Source organism: Leguminivora glycinivorella, chromosome 5 (assembly GCF_023078275.1).
Source record: "Leguminivora glycinivorella isolate SPB_JAAS2020 chromosome 5, LegGlyc_1.1, whole genome shotgun sequence".
Taxonomy (NCBI): Eukaryota; Metazoa; Arthropoda; class Insecta; order Lepidoptera; family Tortricidae; genus Leguminivora; species Leguminivora glycinivorella.
The window spans coordinates 18,400,355-18,418,175 of record NC_062975.1 but is presented as its reverse complement, the minus strand read 5'-3'; the positions used below and the strand labels follow the sequence as shown (position 1 = coordinate 18,418,175).

The 17,821-nt window shown below is 37.2% G+C and overlaps 1 protein-coding gene and 1 non-coding gene across 3 annotated transcripts; both read left to right on the top strand.

Annotated features, from left to right (window-relative positions):
* The first annotated feature begins 432 nt into the window (after positions 1 to 432).
* LOC125226215 lies at positions 433 to 17,045 on the top strand. Of its 2 annotated transcripts, none has more exons than XM_048130132.1 (6): positions 433 to 571; positions 8,611 to 8,816; positions 11,927 to 12,062; positions 13,037 to 13,170; positions 13,480 to 13,684; positions 16,059 to 17,045. In XM_048130132.1, the coding sequence occupies exons 1-6, from the start codon at positions 535 to 537 to the stop codon at positions 16,142 to 16,144; spliced, it is 804 nt and encodes a 267-aa protein (XP_047986089.1). In that variant the 5' UTR covers positions 433 to 534; the 3' UTR covers positions 16,145 to 17,045. The 2 variants fall into 2 exon arrangements, with proteins under 2 accessions (XP_047986089.1, XP_047986090.1); XM_048130133.1 differs by having other exon boundaries at positions 13,480 to 13,688.
* Trnat-cgu lies at positions 3,523 to 3,594 on the top strand. The gene has a single exon. It is a non-coding gene; the product is annotated as a tRNA-Thr (tRNA).
* Positions 17,046 to 17,821: the final 776 nt, after the last annotated feature.

The window sequence follows — 17,821 nt, the reverse complement described above, 5'->3', positions numbered from 1 at the left end:
CTACCTTTCGTAATTTAGGAAAAAAAAATAAGTAATGAGGTGGGTTCACGCTTAAATTTTATAGTCTAAAGAATCGTCTTTCAAGTCAGAAGTTACCGAAATAAACTAAAATACTTATGACATAGTTATGAAACAAATGTAGACAATAATACGAAACTAAAACGAGTATAATTTGTGATAATTGCTCCATTTATATTTTTTCGTAAAAGTTATAAACACTTAATCTAACATAGGAAAAGAATAAACATACAGTAATAACACCAACACTTATAAAAATTATAACATTAATAACCAATACATAACTTATTGGCATTGCCCGTAAGGCAATGAAATCGTGACGGGTGGCGCGGGGCGGGCATTAACCGGAGAGTGAAGTCAAGCTCAGTAGCGAGCCAGCCCCCCCGAGTAACGGTCGTCCGTCAGACGAACGGGCCTTCCGAAAATTACGTGACGAAAAAACAAATGTTCTTGTGATGACAGTGTTTTCCCTACTTAAATGTGATGTGATAAAAACTTTTCCCGAACTTTGTGAGGATGTTTGTCTTGGCAGTACTCAGCCTTCTTTTACAAGGTAATCAGAGGTTCCTGAAAAAATTGGGTTTGAGTTTGTTGATTACGACAGTCGCTTGGACGGAATAACTTGATATTATAGAATTACCATGTAACACTAGTATTTATTTACTTCCCTGGTATGGGATAATTAGGATAATTGTATGTTTGGGGCTTAAATGTGATTTTAAATGATTTTATTTTATCTTGTAGTCAATCATAATCAGTCAATACTTGAAAGCTTAGAATAACCTATCTGAATAAATGTAATGTAATGCAAAAATCTTAATTTCAAACAAGCCCCACGTTGGGCGCCAAGATTATTTTTTTATTGCAAGATATAAAATAATTTTCTATTGTATTCTAGTATTATAATTACCAGTTATTTTTACAGTAAATCGTAACTAGAAACTAGTTTTGCATTTCTCGGTGTAGATGTTTTCCGTCAACGGCTTTGTCGGCAATAACGAAGTTACCGGGTTCATACCAAGGCGTCCCGCACGGCTCTAAGTCACACATCGCGCTAATTTCCGGGCCTTATATAAACGCCTTTAAGGGTTTTTAACACGCATTTAGACTTTTTTAAAGGGCATTGCAACTGGAGGGACGTCGCTAAGGATCGAGATAATTGGCGTACACCCGTGTCGGAGGCTAAGACTCATTTTGGGTCGCTGCGCCAATAAGTAGTAGACACCAGAGTTAGTATCACACACATGAGCAATCCAATGTGACCTAAAGAAACCTACTTGGACATGACACATGCATGATAATAAATACATATTTTCATTTTGACCCTTTTATTATGTGCTGATTAAGTCTTCCACCTGATCAAGTCTCCCAGACTCCCCCTAATGATGTTTATATTGTTGCCCGAACTTGTTGTATATTATTATTATTTACAATGTAAGAATTGTAATTTCAAACAAGAAGCGGGTCCCACGTTGGGCGCCAATATATTTTTTTATTTTCAAATTATAAAATAATTTTAATTAAATTCTTTTTTTATATAAAATGACTATGATAGTATAGATGTTTTCTGTTGACGGCTTTGTCGGCAATAACGAAGTTACTGGGTTCATGCCAAGGCGTCCCGCGCGGCTCTGAGTCCGCACGTCGCGCTAATTTCCGGGCCTTATAAACGCCTTTGATGGTTTTTAACAGGGAATTCTCGCTTTTAGATTTTTGAAAGTGTTTTTGAAAATTTGTAGGAAAATAACTTACCCCCGCCGATCTCTGCTCATCATACCGCCAGCACATATACTTTATAATATTATGAAAAAAGAGAAAATGATACAAAAGGCAGAACACGGCCTTCAATATTGAGGAATACGACGCAAGCATCTAATTTAAACCTGTTATTGAAATAAATAAGTTGTCGATGTTCAAATACTAGAGCAGAATGTTGTGTAAATAAGTTTTGACATCGTTATTTATTTACGTGTCCTTAAACAAGAAGGCGAGGTTCTTAATGTTTAGTTCTAGTCCAATAAACTTGCTTAATTAATTTGTTGTTCTCAAAGCTATAACGGGGCATGCCAAGCCAAATTAGCCTGGTTTTGGCCTGATTTTGACAGCCAAGCCGGTTCAAATGTTATTTTGAATGTCAAACTTTGATGACATTCCTTAACCCTCCGAAGCTATCAAAAAACTTATCATAATCTGATGCTACTGATTTTGTTAAACCCCCAATTAGCAAAAGTCGTTGACAAAAATTAACTCACTGTCAGTTTTGTGTCGCTCATGAATGAAGCATGAAATTTGAATAGAAATATTGTTTTTGTGTTAATTACATAAACTTGAAGCGATAATCTACATTCGGAATGTGAAAAAAGTCAATTTTTAGACAGATTTTATGCTTAATTGCCGTCACAAAACTGACAGTTAATTTTTGTTAACAACTTACGCTAATTGACCTAAATTCTGAAAATGCCCAAAAACAAAAAATAATCATGAATAAATAAACTACATCAGTGGGTATGTATGACACTAGTGGAATAAACTTTATCGCATCGGTGTGTCCCTATCGCACTTACAAATAGTGTGAAAAGGACGGCCTGACGATAAACTATCGTTTATCACGAGAAATGCGATGGAAAATATTAACGAAAAACATGTTTGAGATATTGTAAAATAATTTGATATATTCTCAAAATTGCGTGGAAACATTAGTGTTGCACAGCTACAAATAGTACAAACACAATACAGACGCCCATATTAATTATCTAGTTCACTTATCCACAAATCATTGAATAAGGATCTCTTATACAACTAGGCCTTCATCCACTGACATTTACTTAAGATCGGAGACTTAACATATTATGGTTTTAATATTTGGTAAGCATTGTGAATAAATTCGTAGTAAATATTTGCACAAGAATATGAATATTTGCTGTTCCGTCTTCTTGTTTGTGTTACAAAGTTCAGTGGTGTGTGTACGTGTTTTAATTAAAATAATTACTCATTGTGAATTCTACTTTTTGGCTTCATCAACTTGTGTCTACAGTTATATAAATGTAATAAATCTTCTCTATTCATATATTTAATACAATTAAGTTCTCGTTTTCCTTTTAATAATGACGTAATGAAAAAAAAAACTTAATAATTCAAATGAGTATCCCAGTACAACTAGAGAAGAAATCAAATTATTTTATTGATTTCTTTTATTTTGTTCTTTTTCAAGTATTCAAGTATATATCATCACTACATAGTATAAAACAAAGTCGCTTTCTCTGTCCCTATGTCCCTATGTCCCTATGTATGCTTAAATCTTTAAAACTACGCAACGGATTTTGATGCGGTTTTTTTAATAGATAGAGTGATTGTAGAGGAAGGTTTACATGTAGATATAGTACCCGTGCGAAGCCGGGGCGGGTCGCTAGTAAATTATAAATTGAAATAGATATCATACATGAAAGAACCCCTAGCCTTATCAGAGATAACATACACTAGAGAAATTTCGTCGGGTACCACGGCGGGCGGGTGGTCTAGTGGTAATGACGTTAGCCGCGTAAGCTGAAGACCCGGGTTCGATTCCCGGCTCGGCCACCAGTGGGTATCTATTTCAATTTATGAATACCCCAGTATTATTATCATATTTTGAATATTTTTTTATTAAACTTTAATTGAATAAGTATCTTTGAAGTCTATTACCACGCATAAACTTCTTACAAGTTTCTGTGGCGCATATTAGTTCTTAAGGTTTTTGTAATTTTCTTTATGATATGAATAAATTAAAATATTTATATAACTACACAGAGTAGTTTAAATGCTCCGGGGTCCAGGCATTTCATAATTAAGAAGTAAAAATTATGGTAATTATTGGCTACTGACAACACAGTCTAACAGTGCATTGTATTTAGTAACCATCTGTTTTCATAATAAAAGAGAAATATTTATACGCACTTTAGGCGACGAGTTCGGTCTGGCCTTTTCCTGCCAAGCCGATGGTTCTGGGTTCGAATGTCGGTAAGGGCATTTTTGTGCGATGGCTACTGATATTATTTTGATCCTGAGTCAATTCATGTCATTGTTCTATGTAACTACTTATACACCTACACCGTTCCTGAGTACCTCCAACACAAGCCTTAGCCTACAATACATACATTGAGAATCAATCTGAGTTCGTTTGTCCCTGTCTATCACGCCATTACGTCGGAAAGGGACAAACGAACTTTATCGGCTTGATAACTTTAGAGTACGTTTATGAATAAGGGGTTACAGATTTTTTTAATGAAAGGAAAAATGGAAAAATTCACACCTCCGGCAGGACTCGAACCTGTGACCTTTAGCCTTGCCGGGGCCATCGCGCCACGGAGGCCTGCTGGATGTGTGCGAATTTATCCATGCCTTCCCTAAATTCTCAACCGCCTACATTGAGAATTCGCCAGTAACAATTTAAAAAATATGTAATATCGTTCGCAGACGTTTCTGCATGATAAAAAATAAATTTAGTATGAGTTAGCACATTGTTACTGGCGAATTCTCAATGTAAATTGAGACTCCAGTGCCTGTTAAGATCTATTCTTACGGGTATGTGTTTGCTATATAACGCCACCCTAAGGCGGTTGAGAATTGAGGGAAGGCATGGATAAATTCGCACACATCCAGCAGGCCTCCGTGGCGCAGTTGGAAGCGGGATGGCCCCGGCAAGGCCAAAGGTCACAGGTTCAAATCCTGCCAGAGGTGTGAATTTTTCCATTTTTCCTTTAATTTAAAAAATATGATATATCTCTCGCATACGTTTCTGCATGATAAAAAACAAATAAAGGGGTTACAGGTTTAACTAAGAAGTAAGATTATTCAGTAACATATCCGATGCATATCATATATCATAATTATGTATATCTAATATTTTCGTGTGTTACAGTTTGAAATGGTCCGTAACTACCATTATTGTAACACTTTCTTTAATGCTAATATTCAAATAACATTAAATAGTTCATTTACCATAACTAGCGCCTCGTAATCATTTCCAAAGTTAAATAAAACGCAGGTTAATATTAAAACGGTTTAAATTCTGCTTTAAGCGTCGAGTCTATATTTTCTGCAGGTTCAAATAAAGCCCGCCCCGTGAGACGTTGAAATCATTTCCGCCCCTAAATTTTGCATATTTTTTATCAACGAGCTTGGAAATAAATTTGATTATGGTTTTGGGAAAATCCATTTATTTCACATAATTATGCTCAACTAGTAAGAAATGTTTAGAAATGTAATTATAATATGTAGGTACAAATATAATGAGTAATATTTTTTTTTTTTATACTACGTCGGTGGCAAACAAGTATACGGCCCGCCTGATGTAAAGCGGTCACCGTAACCTATGGACGCCTGCAACTCAAACAGTGTCACATGCGCGTTGCCACCCCATTAGAAACTTGTACATTCCCTTTAATTTTGCTGTGTTAAGTACACAGCAAAAAGGAGTGTACAAGTTCCAAGGAGGGTTCGGGTTGCCGACGACTCAAAGGACAATAAACGGAACAAGTTAGTTCCGTAAGTCCTCCCGTCATCAGCACACCGCACCCTCGTTGAGCTCTGGCAGCCTTACTCACCGACAGGAACACAACACTATGAGTAGGGTCTAGTGCTATTTGGCTGCGGTCTTCTGTAAGGCGGAGGTACTACCCCAGTTGGGCTCTGCTCTAGATTCGAGCGAGACGATATCCGCTGTGCTGTGCCCTACCACACAAAGCGGAATATCATTCGCTATGCCCTACCTCCTACTAATTAAATTAAAATTATAATTAAATTATCCTATTTTAATTAAATTATCAATATAAAATTAACTTTATAACTTAAACAATATTTTTCCCAAACCAAAACTCCATTGCATTGGCTTGACCACCTCGAAATCGGTTAAGAAGAAGACTCAGCAGTCAAAAAGGTCTCGCTTGACCAATAATGACGACCCGGCATTATTGGTCACCTAAAATACCGTTGGGTGGATTGAAGAGATGTAGATCTCCATGAACTTTGTGTTATTTTATTATATTTTTAGAGAAATTTTGGTAACGCCACCTACAAGGGTTAATGTCATAATTTCTTAAATTATTTGATTGATTGATTGATTGATAAGCACAGCGGATATCATCTCGCTCGAATCTAGAGCAGAGCCGAACTGGGGTAGTACCACCGCCTTACAGAAGACCGCAGCCAAAAAGCACTAGACCCTACTCATAGTGTTGTGTTCCTGCCGGTGAGTAAGGCTGCCAGAGCTCAACGAGGGTGCAGTGTCCTGATGACGGGAGGACTTACGGAAATGACTTATTCCGTCTATTGTCCTTTGAGTCGTCGGCAACCCAAACCCTCCTTGGAACTTTTGCACTCCTTTTTACTGTGTATTTAACACAGCAAAAGGGAATGTACAAGTTTCTAATGGGGTGGCAACGCGCATGTGACACTGTTTGAGTTGCAGGCGTCCATAGGTTACGGTGACCGCTTTCAATCAGGCGGGTCGTACGCTTGTTTGCCACCGACGTAGTATAAAAAAAAGGAAAAGTTTCTTAAGCACTTCGAGGACAATACATTTCTTTTAAATTTTGAAGTAAAACCATTCTAGAACAGTAATGAAATATAATACTGGCGACGAAATCCGTCTCGTGAAATTCTCTCCAATATTTTAATCCTGTGGTTGTCGCGCAAAGAATGAAAATAGAGAATCCACGCTAGGTGTCTGGGGACTGTGGTTGCATACCATTTGTCGGCGATGTATTATACGGAGCTTGTTTGACAAAAAGTGGTTTGATTTACAAAAAATTTGCACTAGCATTTAGAAGGAATATAGTGGTGTCAACATGTAGAAACCCTTCATTAAAATGGAAGGGGTATACCGGACGATATATCCAAGGTACCTATATATTAAGGTATCCAATCGGTTTGAGAATTGATGTAAGTAATATGGTTTTTTTTAATGGATGGACTAATAAATACTGAACTGTGAGATGCGAGTACAAAATTGGACCCCGCCTAATTTAGAATATCAAATTTTAAGACGGGATATTAATTGGCGTCTTCATTTATTATACGGACTTCTTTTAAATTTGGGTAGATTTAAAAGATGTAGGTAAAGATGGCAATTTGTATGAGAATTTCCACATGAAAAATTACTATAATATAAGGAAGTTTTGACAATGTTCAGCAACTTGTAGCTACATTGCTAGGAAGCACTTACGACCGTAACTATTAGCCATGCCATATAAGCGAACGCATCACATCCTGTCCCACCCTCAATTACAAGCGAACAGCCCTTAATAGCTGCAATAACAGCCTAGACCCGCAACCTGATCCTAGAAAACCACAAACTGCTTGCTCAAACATCTAGTTGGCGTGCTTCGTCGTACTTGCCAGAACTTCACAGATTAAACTAAAGTTTACTAAGGTTTAAACAAGGTTCCCCCTATATTAGGTACTTGTCTTAAATAATTGTACAGTCCAGTTTGTAGACACTCTGGGGAAATAAAGGTAGATAGAATAGATTAAATTTGCTCACAGGTCTGTTGAGTGTTTGTTTTTCATTACGGCACAGTGTGTTTATGAATTTGATTATTTGACACTGGGATGTTTTGAGCGACTGCATTTATGTCAATTTTCGGGCACAACTTTTGCGTATTAGGTATTATTAGAACTTGTTGAAACCATTCTCGCGTCGCGACTTTTTGGTCCCGCTTAATATTGAAACCATTCTCGCGTCGCGACTTTTTGGTCCCGCTTAATATTAAAAAAAAAAAGAAACCATCGACACGAGAAGAAGAAGAAGAAGCTATTATTAGTCTAGTACTCTATTGTCGTTCGCGCCGCTCAGTCTATAAAAAACTTTGATTATTATAACAGAAATTCATCACATATTTGAATGAAACTCTGACGTCTGTGACATCGAACTTTAATGTCCGTGCCGCTGATTATAGTATTTTATTTTTCATTTTTGTAATTAATTTCACTTTATGACCTTTAAACCACTTACTATTAGGCACCTTATTAGATTATTTTAACAGCACAATTAAAAAATTCTCTGATACTTCCTGGTTATGATTTATAACGTTTGTTATTTTGTCATTCATTTACCAAGGAAATGGACAAATAAGGTATTGCAGTTAGCAGTAACTATGATAGCATAACAATAGTTGACGTTCTGATGCTACATTTTCTTAAATCGCTTGCTGTTGAAACAGGTAAGGTCAATATGGGTAAGTGTGTCATAACGGGAAATATGTCTGGCCTTCACATTTGACCTATTTAAACCAATGATCAGTGTTTCTTGAGAGTTCATACGTTTACAACCGTTCATACGTTTAAAACAAACCGTGAATAGCAAGTAGCAAAAGTATGAACTTGCAAAATCACCTGTGACTATGAGTAAAAGGGTCAAATATGAAGGCCAGACACTTACCCTTATGACACACTTAGCCGTATTGACCTTACATGAGTTTCTTTATTTATGGTATATTGTGGGTATAAAAGAATTTAGCATTCCCAAAATTCTTTGTATGGGAATTTCCGTAGACTTCTGCTGCATCACGTTGTGTCTTTTATCTGTGGTTGATGCAAGGTTCTTTATTGTTGCAGAATCGTTACCGCTCCGTATGGTGCGAGTGACAGTTCCATCATACCGGGTGCGAGGGCAACCGGCTCAGCTGGACTGCGACTACGATCTCGGAGACGACGCACTCTACTCCGTCAAGTGGTACCGGGACAACGAGGAGTTCTACCGGTACATGCCGAAGTTCGACCCGCCGAAACACGCCTATAAGATAGAGGGGATCAAAGTGGATGTAAGTAAGCTCATTTTCCTTATATCGGTTTCTGTATCACTAAAGGTTGTGCCTTCCGACATTTATTTTTCTCTCTCGCAGTGCAAAGTAACAAACTGGAATAATTATAGTAACATCAGGCAAGAGATTTTAAGTTCTGGACAAATAGGTATTTACATTGTACGATATTAACCTAAACTTCTAACCAGGAGTTTTGGATGATATAGAATAGAGACATAAAATAAACAAGTAATTCAATATTACTTCATTTAAAAACTCTGATATAAATTCCTTTACTAAGCAAACGGCACTAGAACAACTATTTATACCGGTAACTTGCCCTAGTTTGAAGCATTGCACAACAGAGGGTAATAAAAAGACGTTTTTTATAGGGTCGCGTCATAAATAACTTGGAAGACGTTGGACATTACTGAATAAAGTTCTTACCTATGTTATATTGAAATAACAACGGACACAGGAAGGGCAACACTTACATGGAAAGAAATCAGACATTGAAATAGTGCAGGCATTTGATAGTACTGTTAACAAAATATTAATTACTAGATTTTGCCCGCGGTTTTGGTCGCGTTAAATTCGAAGATTGCGAAATGCTCCATACAAACTTCCGGCCCCCATTTTAGGAAAGTGGGGGATGAGAAGGAGACAAAAAGTAGTCTATGTCACTATCTATCCCTTTAACTATTATCAGTTAAAAATCAAGTGAATTTATCGCTCCGTGTTGTCGTGGAAGACGGAGATAAACAAACAAACTCACACACTTTCTTTAATAATATTAGTATGGATTTATTTTCACATATTACCTAACTGGTGTGAAGTGGCACAAGATAAGTCAGAGTGACCTCTTGTGTTCGAGGCAAAGATCCTTTTTGGGTCGCTGAGCCAGTGAAGTATTTACCTAAGTATGTTGAAAATATTGTTATACATTGAAATAGATATATCATCGTTTTCTTTCATATGTATGAAAGAAAACGACAAGGCCCACTGGTGGCCGAGACGGGAACCGAACCCGGGTCTTCCGCTAACGTCATTACCACTTGACCACCCGCCCGCCGTGGTACCGACGAAATTTCTCTAGTGTATGTTATCTCTGATAAGGCTAGGCTGATACCTTTTGACCAACTCTAAGGTCCAGCAATTTGTGCTTGCACCTCCTATATTATATACTTTTAATATTGTTACAGCTTTAGAATCTTTAAATATACATTAACAAAACGAACAAATTAATTAAATATACTGATAACTTATTTATCCATTATCTCGATCAGAGTAAAACATTTTTTCTTTAGACAACAATGGTGAACCTCGTTTCCAAAATATATTGAACAGATGAAATGAGCCGAAACCCAGATAATGGAATCTATTTTATCTTATTAAATAAGAGCCGTCTATTCAGGCACTGTCACTTCGGGCGCTGGTGGAGTATGCTCGATTAGATTATTTCTATTTAAAATTTTCTCTCTACAAATTCGAAGAAATCTTATTTTTTTTACTTCACTCATAATAGACCCGCACATGGACTATAATATATAATATCATGTTTATGATGTTTTCGAATACGTGACTCGACAAAACAAACCGGAAAATGTTTGTACTGACGCGAGAAATTAACATTATTTAATATTTACTTTTTTTCCGTCGTTTCTCACCAGTTGCACTGGCAATGGTCACAGAAAACTAACGTCCCAGCAAAGAATATTAACCGATATTTGTTTTTTAAATGTGTCTGTCGTCGGGTAGGTACCTAGAGCAAATTTTATTTGTCTATTCCGAGCAATCAAAATTAATTTAAATTCACTACTTCGAACCTAAATATATATTGAATTTGTCTTTTTCTAATATTATACAGAAACGCAATAACGGATAATACACAATCTTTCAGCAATAACGCTTATTTTTTTTGTTCATTGGAGTATTATATACCAACGATATGCCCCTTGATCTAATAGCTAGAATTGTCAAGTTGCCAACTATCAGAATATGCAGCATTATTATGCGACTGTCGACAGCTGACTCGGCTTGTCTCTTTAAATCTAGTGAAGTTGGATTTCACAATTCAATTAGAGGTGTTTCTGGCCTTGATATTAATTTGGAAAAGTTAGTGTTTTTTTTACTTTACTTATAACGAAAAAAAGACCGTCGGAACGAACTAGAGATGATTACGTTACATAAACGTCCATACTAACTTTAAATGATCCTAAATTATTATCCTACAAATTCCTTAAGAGAATTAGACAAGTCTAGTGGCTCTGGGCTTTTCTTGCTCTAAGGTCTCTTGTTGCATCGTGTCTCGTCCAGCTGTGTCGAAAGGGCTCCATAAATGCTTTCATGTCCACTCATTGTCTTCCATACAAGCACCGCAAAATCGTAGTCTCGCAGTAATCGAGTATTGGCGGCCTTTGCTTTGGTCTTGATTTAGCTGGCCTTATGCTACTTATTCCGAAAACCGATGGTTTATAAAAAAATTTTTTTACCCAAAAAATTTTACGCTCTCTAAATTTTTCCCCCGAATTGACTTACATGTTTCCAAGAACCTTTCACAAATCAACCAACTGATAGCTTTTACGTGTAAATAATTCAAATGAAATCATTTTTATATCTTTTTTTTTGTGTCATGTTCAAAGTCGAGTTTCGTGGAAGCCTCGATATAGTTAAACGCTTTCGATATACATACATGGAAATTTTTGCAATAAATCTTGTTTACTGGTACAAAAATACTGTACACACGGTGCCATTTCATAACATATTTAGCTACAATGCACGCCTATAGTTTAAAAACGGTTATAAAACGTTATGCACATTGCACAAGGACATACTTACATAATTATGAATTTTAATACATTTCTTTTACATCTTAAATTATTAATTATGAAAGTAAAAAAAAAACGTAACACTCTTTGCTCCAGAGTTACGGATCGGTTTCCCAATCAGATCAGATATATTAAAATTCTGATGCTGGCGGACTTTTTTCAATATTTCCGTCAATGAGACAAAAAGTAAACTAATGGCCTTAGTGGCTAGCTCGGCAGTAGGGTAGTGGTGACCCTTCAAATCTTTAAGTACCCTTAATACCCTTATACCGCAGAACCTCACGAATTTTGTTCTTTGTTTAGGTAGCTAAGTCGGATGACCGTAAAGTGATCCTGCACCAAGTGACGTTGAAAACGTCGGGGCTGTACCGGTGCGAGGTGTCTGCAGAAGCGCCGAGCTTCTCCTCAGCTGCTGGAGAAGGAAAACTAGAAGTTATTTGTAAGTATAAAATGAAACATGTTGCACACACGTGTTGCTAGGTAGGTGGACTAAAATGTTAACGCAATGGTGGCCGCTAACAAATGTAAAAAGTGCGGCATCCGTTGGCTTGTTGGGTCGACGACATCTGAAAAATTGCGGGTCACAACTGGATGAGACTAGCCCAGGACCGGGAGAAGTGGCGTACTAGAAGAGAGGCCTATGCTCAGCAGTGGGCGATAAAGGGCTAATATGATGATGATGACAAAATGAAACAGTTGGGATTTTCGAATGTCCACGAAATCAGTTCTACATATTTTGAACATTTAAAACGCAATTATAGCCTGGCAAAATAAAGTAGAAAATAATAGGGTCACCACCATCTAATATGTAAACCGTTTTGCTCGTGGCAACTTTTCTGATACCGTGTATGAGAACAGTTGTTAATACTTAGTTGCTATGAAAAAAAAAGTTTAATTTCTACTCTTTTTTGCCAAGCTATACGCTTTCCCTCGCGCTACGTTCGTAGCTGATCTCAGCGTTTTGTAGAGGAAAGTGACTACGAACATTAAACTTACCATCCAGGTTTCCATAACTCAATGTGTAAAAAAAATAAGTTAAATTTAAACCTAAAGGCAAATACATTTTTTTCATATTGAGAAATAGTTGAAAATTAATATTTTATACATACAACATACATACATATAAACAATCACCCATGTATCCCATGAAGGGGTAGGCAGAGCACATTAAACTACTCAAGTTTCAGTGCCACTCTTGGCAAATAAGGGGTTGAAAGAAAACGAAACTGTGACATTGCAGTGACAGTTTGCCATGCTTTTCGCCTACGCCACAATTTAACCCATATCCCATAGTCGCCTTCTACGACACTCAAGGGAAGAAAGGGGGTGGTGAAATTTTAACCCGTCACCACACGGGCACGGGTAATATTTTATATCCTTATCTATTTTTAATTACGGTTTATATCTTCCTAGATTTACCAAGAGAGGGTCCTAAAATAACTGGAAATGAAGAAGAAAACAGGAGAGGTCATTCATTATTGCTAAACTGCATGTCGGGGAGATCATACCCAGCTGCCGTGCTCAGTTGGGACATCGATGGAGAAAAGGTACCTATTTATTCATTATATATCGTTTTAAATGAAATACATTGTATTAGTGTCATTTAAGATTATGGAATACGTATCCGGCACGAAGGACCTAAACTGACTATACTCCATTATGCATTTCTGGACCTGGAATACAAATCCGGTTCGAAGGACCAAAAACTCATTCAATCTCCTCAAGCATCCATTTATTTTCATAATCAAAATTTGAATACCGAATTATTTCGTTAAATTTTTCTTTTATGTTGTCAGTTCAAGTTTAAATTTGGGTGCGCCCAAGGCAGTAACTTAGCACTTTTTTCTTTTGTCAAGGTCACAGATCCAAATCTCCTAGTGGAGTATCCACCGACGCTTCACGCGCACGGTTTGCTGTCTTCGGCGCTAGGCCTGCGAGTGCCAGTGGGGCGAACCATGCAGGTTCGATGCACGGCGAGAGTCGCACCTGCTTGGAGGGAGGGCAGTGAAGCTGTTGTCGGGAACAGCCAGCTGGCGGATAGCAAAGAAGCTATGTTGCTCGGTAAGTAAGTTGATTTACATTATTTCTTGCAATCGGTATGCTCGGCCTACCATAGTAAGTTTGGCAGCGGTTTTACAGCCTCGCCGGTGCAAATGTTATTTCAAACGTCATCTTTAACGTAAATTATGAGTTATGACACATCCATAGGTGCCCTATCAAAATCGTAGCCAAGTTAGCTTGGTCTGACTTTAAGTCAAGTGAAATTTGGTTTTGCTAATTTGCGCTCAACGCTGCCAGAATGAGCGATGAGGGAACTTCATCAGAGCGTTTTTTCGCTGCCATGAGGTCGATTACATTGGACAGACGGCGACTTTTTAAAGCGAAACATATTGAATATACCTGACGTCATTTGCGATATTAAAAGCAATATAAAATATACAATAACTAGGTTTCTTGTCATTGATTAGGTAATAGTTACTTACAAAGGACGAATTTTTTTTAGTTTTTTTAGGAATTTAATGTGAATTCAGTAACACCAGGCGAGCCAAGCGTGCAGCACAATATAATGCGACCAATATTTAGTGCGCGTTATGCGAACTCATCAACCAATCGCGTTATAGAATTCCACCAAGGCTTAGCAAATGAATAGTCGAAATGAACATGGATTTCGTGCCTCAACATTTTTTTCAATATTAGTACCTATTAAAGTTGAAGTTCATCATAGTACTGGAAAATAAAGAAATTAAAATACTTGTCGCAATAAATTTTCAACTAAACTGCCGCTGTATCGTTGCAAAACGTTGTCGTAACTATGTCACGAAGAGCCCTATTCCGCAATTTTCGAGAAAGTAATTTCGGGCCGGACTAACGCGGGCTGACGGAAATGGAGCCCAGCTGCGACAACTTCGCAAAACTGTATCGACGCGATTACGGCCCTGGTAAACGTCTTAAGCCTCAGAATTGATAATAAATTGGCTTGAGGGGCGGACGTATTGCTATTTAGAGTTCGACGTTTGACATGAATTGTGCCTGGTTGATACTGATGATATTTTACTTGAGGTTTACTGTTCTGTTCGTAATAAAAATTCTTGGTCAATTAAAAATTATAGTACCTATACTCACATCAGAAGTTTTTAATTTTAATAGTTTGTTTTTTTTCTTCAGATATTGATAATTTCTGTAGAAAGCGTTATTTTCTGTTGAGGACTAAGGTAAATATGGATAAGTGTGTCATAAGGAGAAGTGTGTCTGGCCTTCTCATTTAGCCTATTTAAACGATGATCAGTGTTTACTGAGAGTTCAATACGTCTACTACTAGTACACTGAGAGAAATTTGCATTGTGAATTTAACAAGTTCGACTTGTTGCGGTTTATCCGTTTGAATCAGCCAAACGTTTGTTTAAAACAATATGTGTCAGGTTGTTTTTATAAAATCGACTTGTTGATTCAAATATATTGCCGATTCAAATGACAAGTAGCTTGTTGTTTGAACCAAAGAGCACGTAGGCGCTATTTTAACCAAAAAACTTGTTGAACGAACATAAAAACTGGTTGTATTTTCTCTCAGTGTAAGTAATAAGTATGAACTCGCAAAACCACCAGTGGTAATGAGTAAAAAAGCCAAATGTGAGAGCCAGACACACTTTTCCTTATGACACACTTATCCGTATTGACCTTATATCATTATTTACATATCTTCAATTTTCTCTGTGTAAAAATCTCAACAAATGCCAAAAAAATTTGGTTTACATCGTGTCGGTTATCTTTAATTTGTATCCTCAGCCATGAAAGTGAATAATAGTACATTACTACAGAGGCCGGGACAAAGGTTGCCGGCCGAAGACATATAGACGGCCGAGCGAAGCGAGGCCGGATAGGTCTGAGGCGGGCAACCCCATTTCCCGCCGAGGTATGTATAGTGCTTTTCTCAAACATGGTATGAAATAAATAAAGTCTACTGAAAATAGTAACTTTGTATGGCTGTATCTCCTAAACGGTGCGTCGTAGCGCAAAAATAATCGAATTTTCGTTCCCCTTTGACACCCCGTATACGCTTAAAAAAAACAAAAAGTTAAAATAAAAATAAAAAAAAAACGAAAAAATTTTTTTTTGTATGAAAACGCACCCAAAATCAAATATTGTCTAGGGCCCGTACCAGTTGCAGTTGGCACGTCTATAAAGCCCCTTATAGTTTTTTTTTAATTGGCTAAATACCTGGATGTTATGTCACAATTATCTGTGTTTGGAAATTAAAAATGAGGACTTTGCCGGCCTTGGCCTGCAAGGTTTGTATGAAATTCCATTATCTATCAATCGTCCTAGCCGCACCTGCAACGTCATACTTCGCTGCCAATTATAAGGCACATAACATCAATATTTGATACCATGTTTGAGAAAAGAATATTCTTATACTTACACAACTGTATTGTTCCAGTGAAGAGCTCAAGTGAGGCGCCATCATCGAGCATAATCCTGTTAACACTAGCCCTGGGCCTTCTCATCGCGACGCAATCCACGTGATAAATTATCTCCGGTCTTATATTAACAAACGTGATTTAGCCGTACTACGTGATTACTCCCAAAATAGAACAATGGACGAAATGGTTATGCTGCGTCCACACATAGGGTATTCGGCGAGCATTCGCGACACAGATTATACAGACACCGCACTATAAAGAGTTTACAAGGAAGACGTGGTCACCAGACAGGTACAATTTTACTGGTAAAATACCACGATTTGATCATCGCAATTAAGTAGCATCTTACAGCATTACATATTACAGCAGCCCAGGTTCATCCCTAAAAGTCATTTTTATAAATAATCAAAAATTACATATCACAGTGTAATTTTGGATTATTTTAAAAAATGGCACAACTTTCGTTCACATACTAAATTCCTGCGATAGAAAATTGTGTTAGCTTTAAAGCTCCGTCTAGTAGTTGTGGTAGGTATGTGATTCCTGATGACTCTCTCATTTATCGATTTCTAATGATGGCGAATATTCGCCGAATCCCTGTTTGGATGTACCTTTATATTTTTATCGAACATGATTCCTTGCTAAGAGATTACTCCGAGAATAGACTGAGATCCTCAATGGAAATAATATCATGTGGTTGTTTTGTATGTAAGAGACTTTGGAAAATGAGATTTTGAGAATAACTTTTTGTTACTCCTGGCAAATTTTATGTAAACATTGGATGATTAAAAAAATATATATTAGGCATTTGAATAACAAAACAGTGATTTGATGCGATATTATTAAATTGTACCCACTGTAGGTATAGCTGTATAGAGCGACCACTTTACATTATCATTTTACGTTAAAATGTCGCCATTAAATGAAATCATTTAATTGTAATTGTTTAATTTTACGTTGGTCACTTCGTATTAAAATAGACTGACTGAAAAAATACAACTGACCCTGCGACCAGAACCCCTGACACTGCGATTTTTTTACTCTAAACTGATAATACAGACACATCCATAGGCCGGTTGCATCAAACCGTCTGTCACCATTAGTGCGTTTTCACATTATCCGATCCGATATCGGATGTCGGACCGATATCCCATACATTACAGGCGCCATCTTGGATTTTTTCTATTGAAATCCTTCCGACATCCGATATCGGATCGGATAGTGTGAAAACGGCTTTAAAGCGTTCGTTAAATTTTATTGTATGGGAAATTCCATAGACGGCGTAGCGATGACGTGTCTGTCAAAGCCTCAAAACCTTAGATGAAAAGCGCCAATTACGAAAAGAGAGACCTAAGCCCTCCTACGTGTACACGTATATAAATCCGCTGGTGAACTTTATTGCCACCCGTGCCAGCGAGTATTTAAAAGCAAGTTCGGCCTGGCCAGCCACATTAGAGCACACGCAAGGAAACGTCCGTAAGGCTTATTTAGGGTCGCCGTCATCGAAAACGATGAGGAGGACTATATATGATGCAACTGGCCCAGTCTTTAAAAAAAAAAATCGAAATGGAACCTAGAATTATATTCACTGAAAAAAGATAATTATTAAATACGGTTGGGTTGTATTTACTTTCAGTTATAAATATGGATGCCGATCTAAAAGTAGATGTTGTAATTGCGGTCTACGAGAACTTGCCCTAGTTTTTGCTTCGAAGACTTAGTAAAGCCTCATTCTATGAACTTATTTTAATATTATGTTAGTTTACTGTAGAGAAGTGAA

Coding starts and splice junctions, on each gene's coding strand:
- LOC125226215 (XM_048130132.1), top strand. CDS start 535: ATGTTTGTCTTGGCAGTACTCAGCCTTCTTTTACAAG. Junction 12,063..13,036: donor AGGAAAACTAGAAGTTATTT/GTAAGTATAAAA, acceptor ATATCTTCCTAG/ATTTACCAAGAGAGGGTCCT. Junction 13,171..13,479: donor GGGACATCGATGGAGAAAAG/GTACCTATTTAT, acceptor TCTTTTGTCAAG/GTCACAGATCCAAATCTCCT.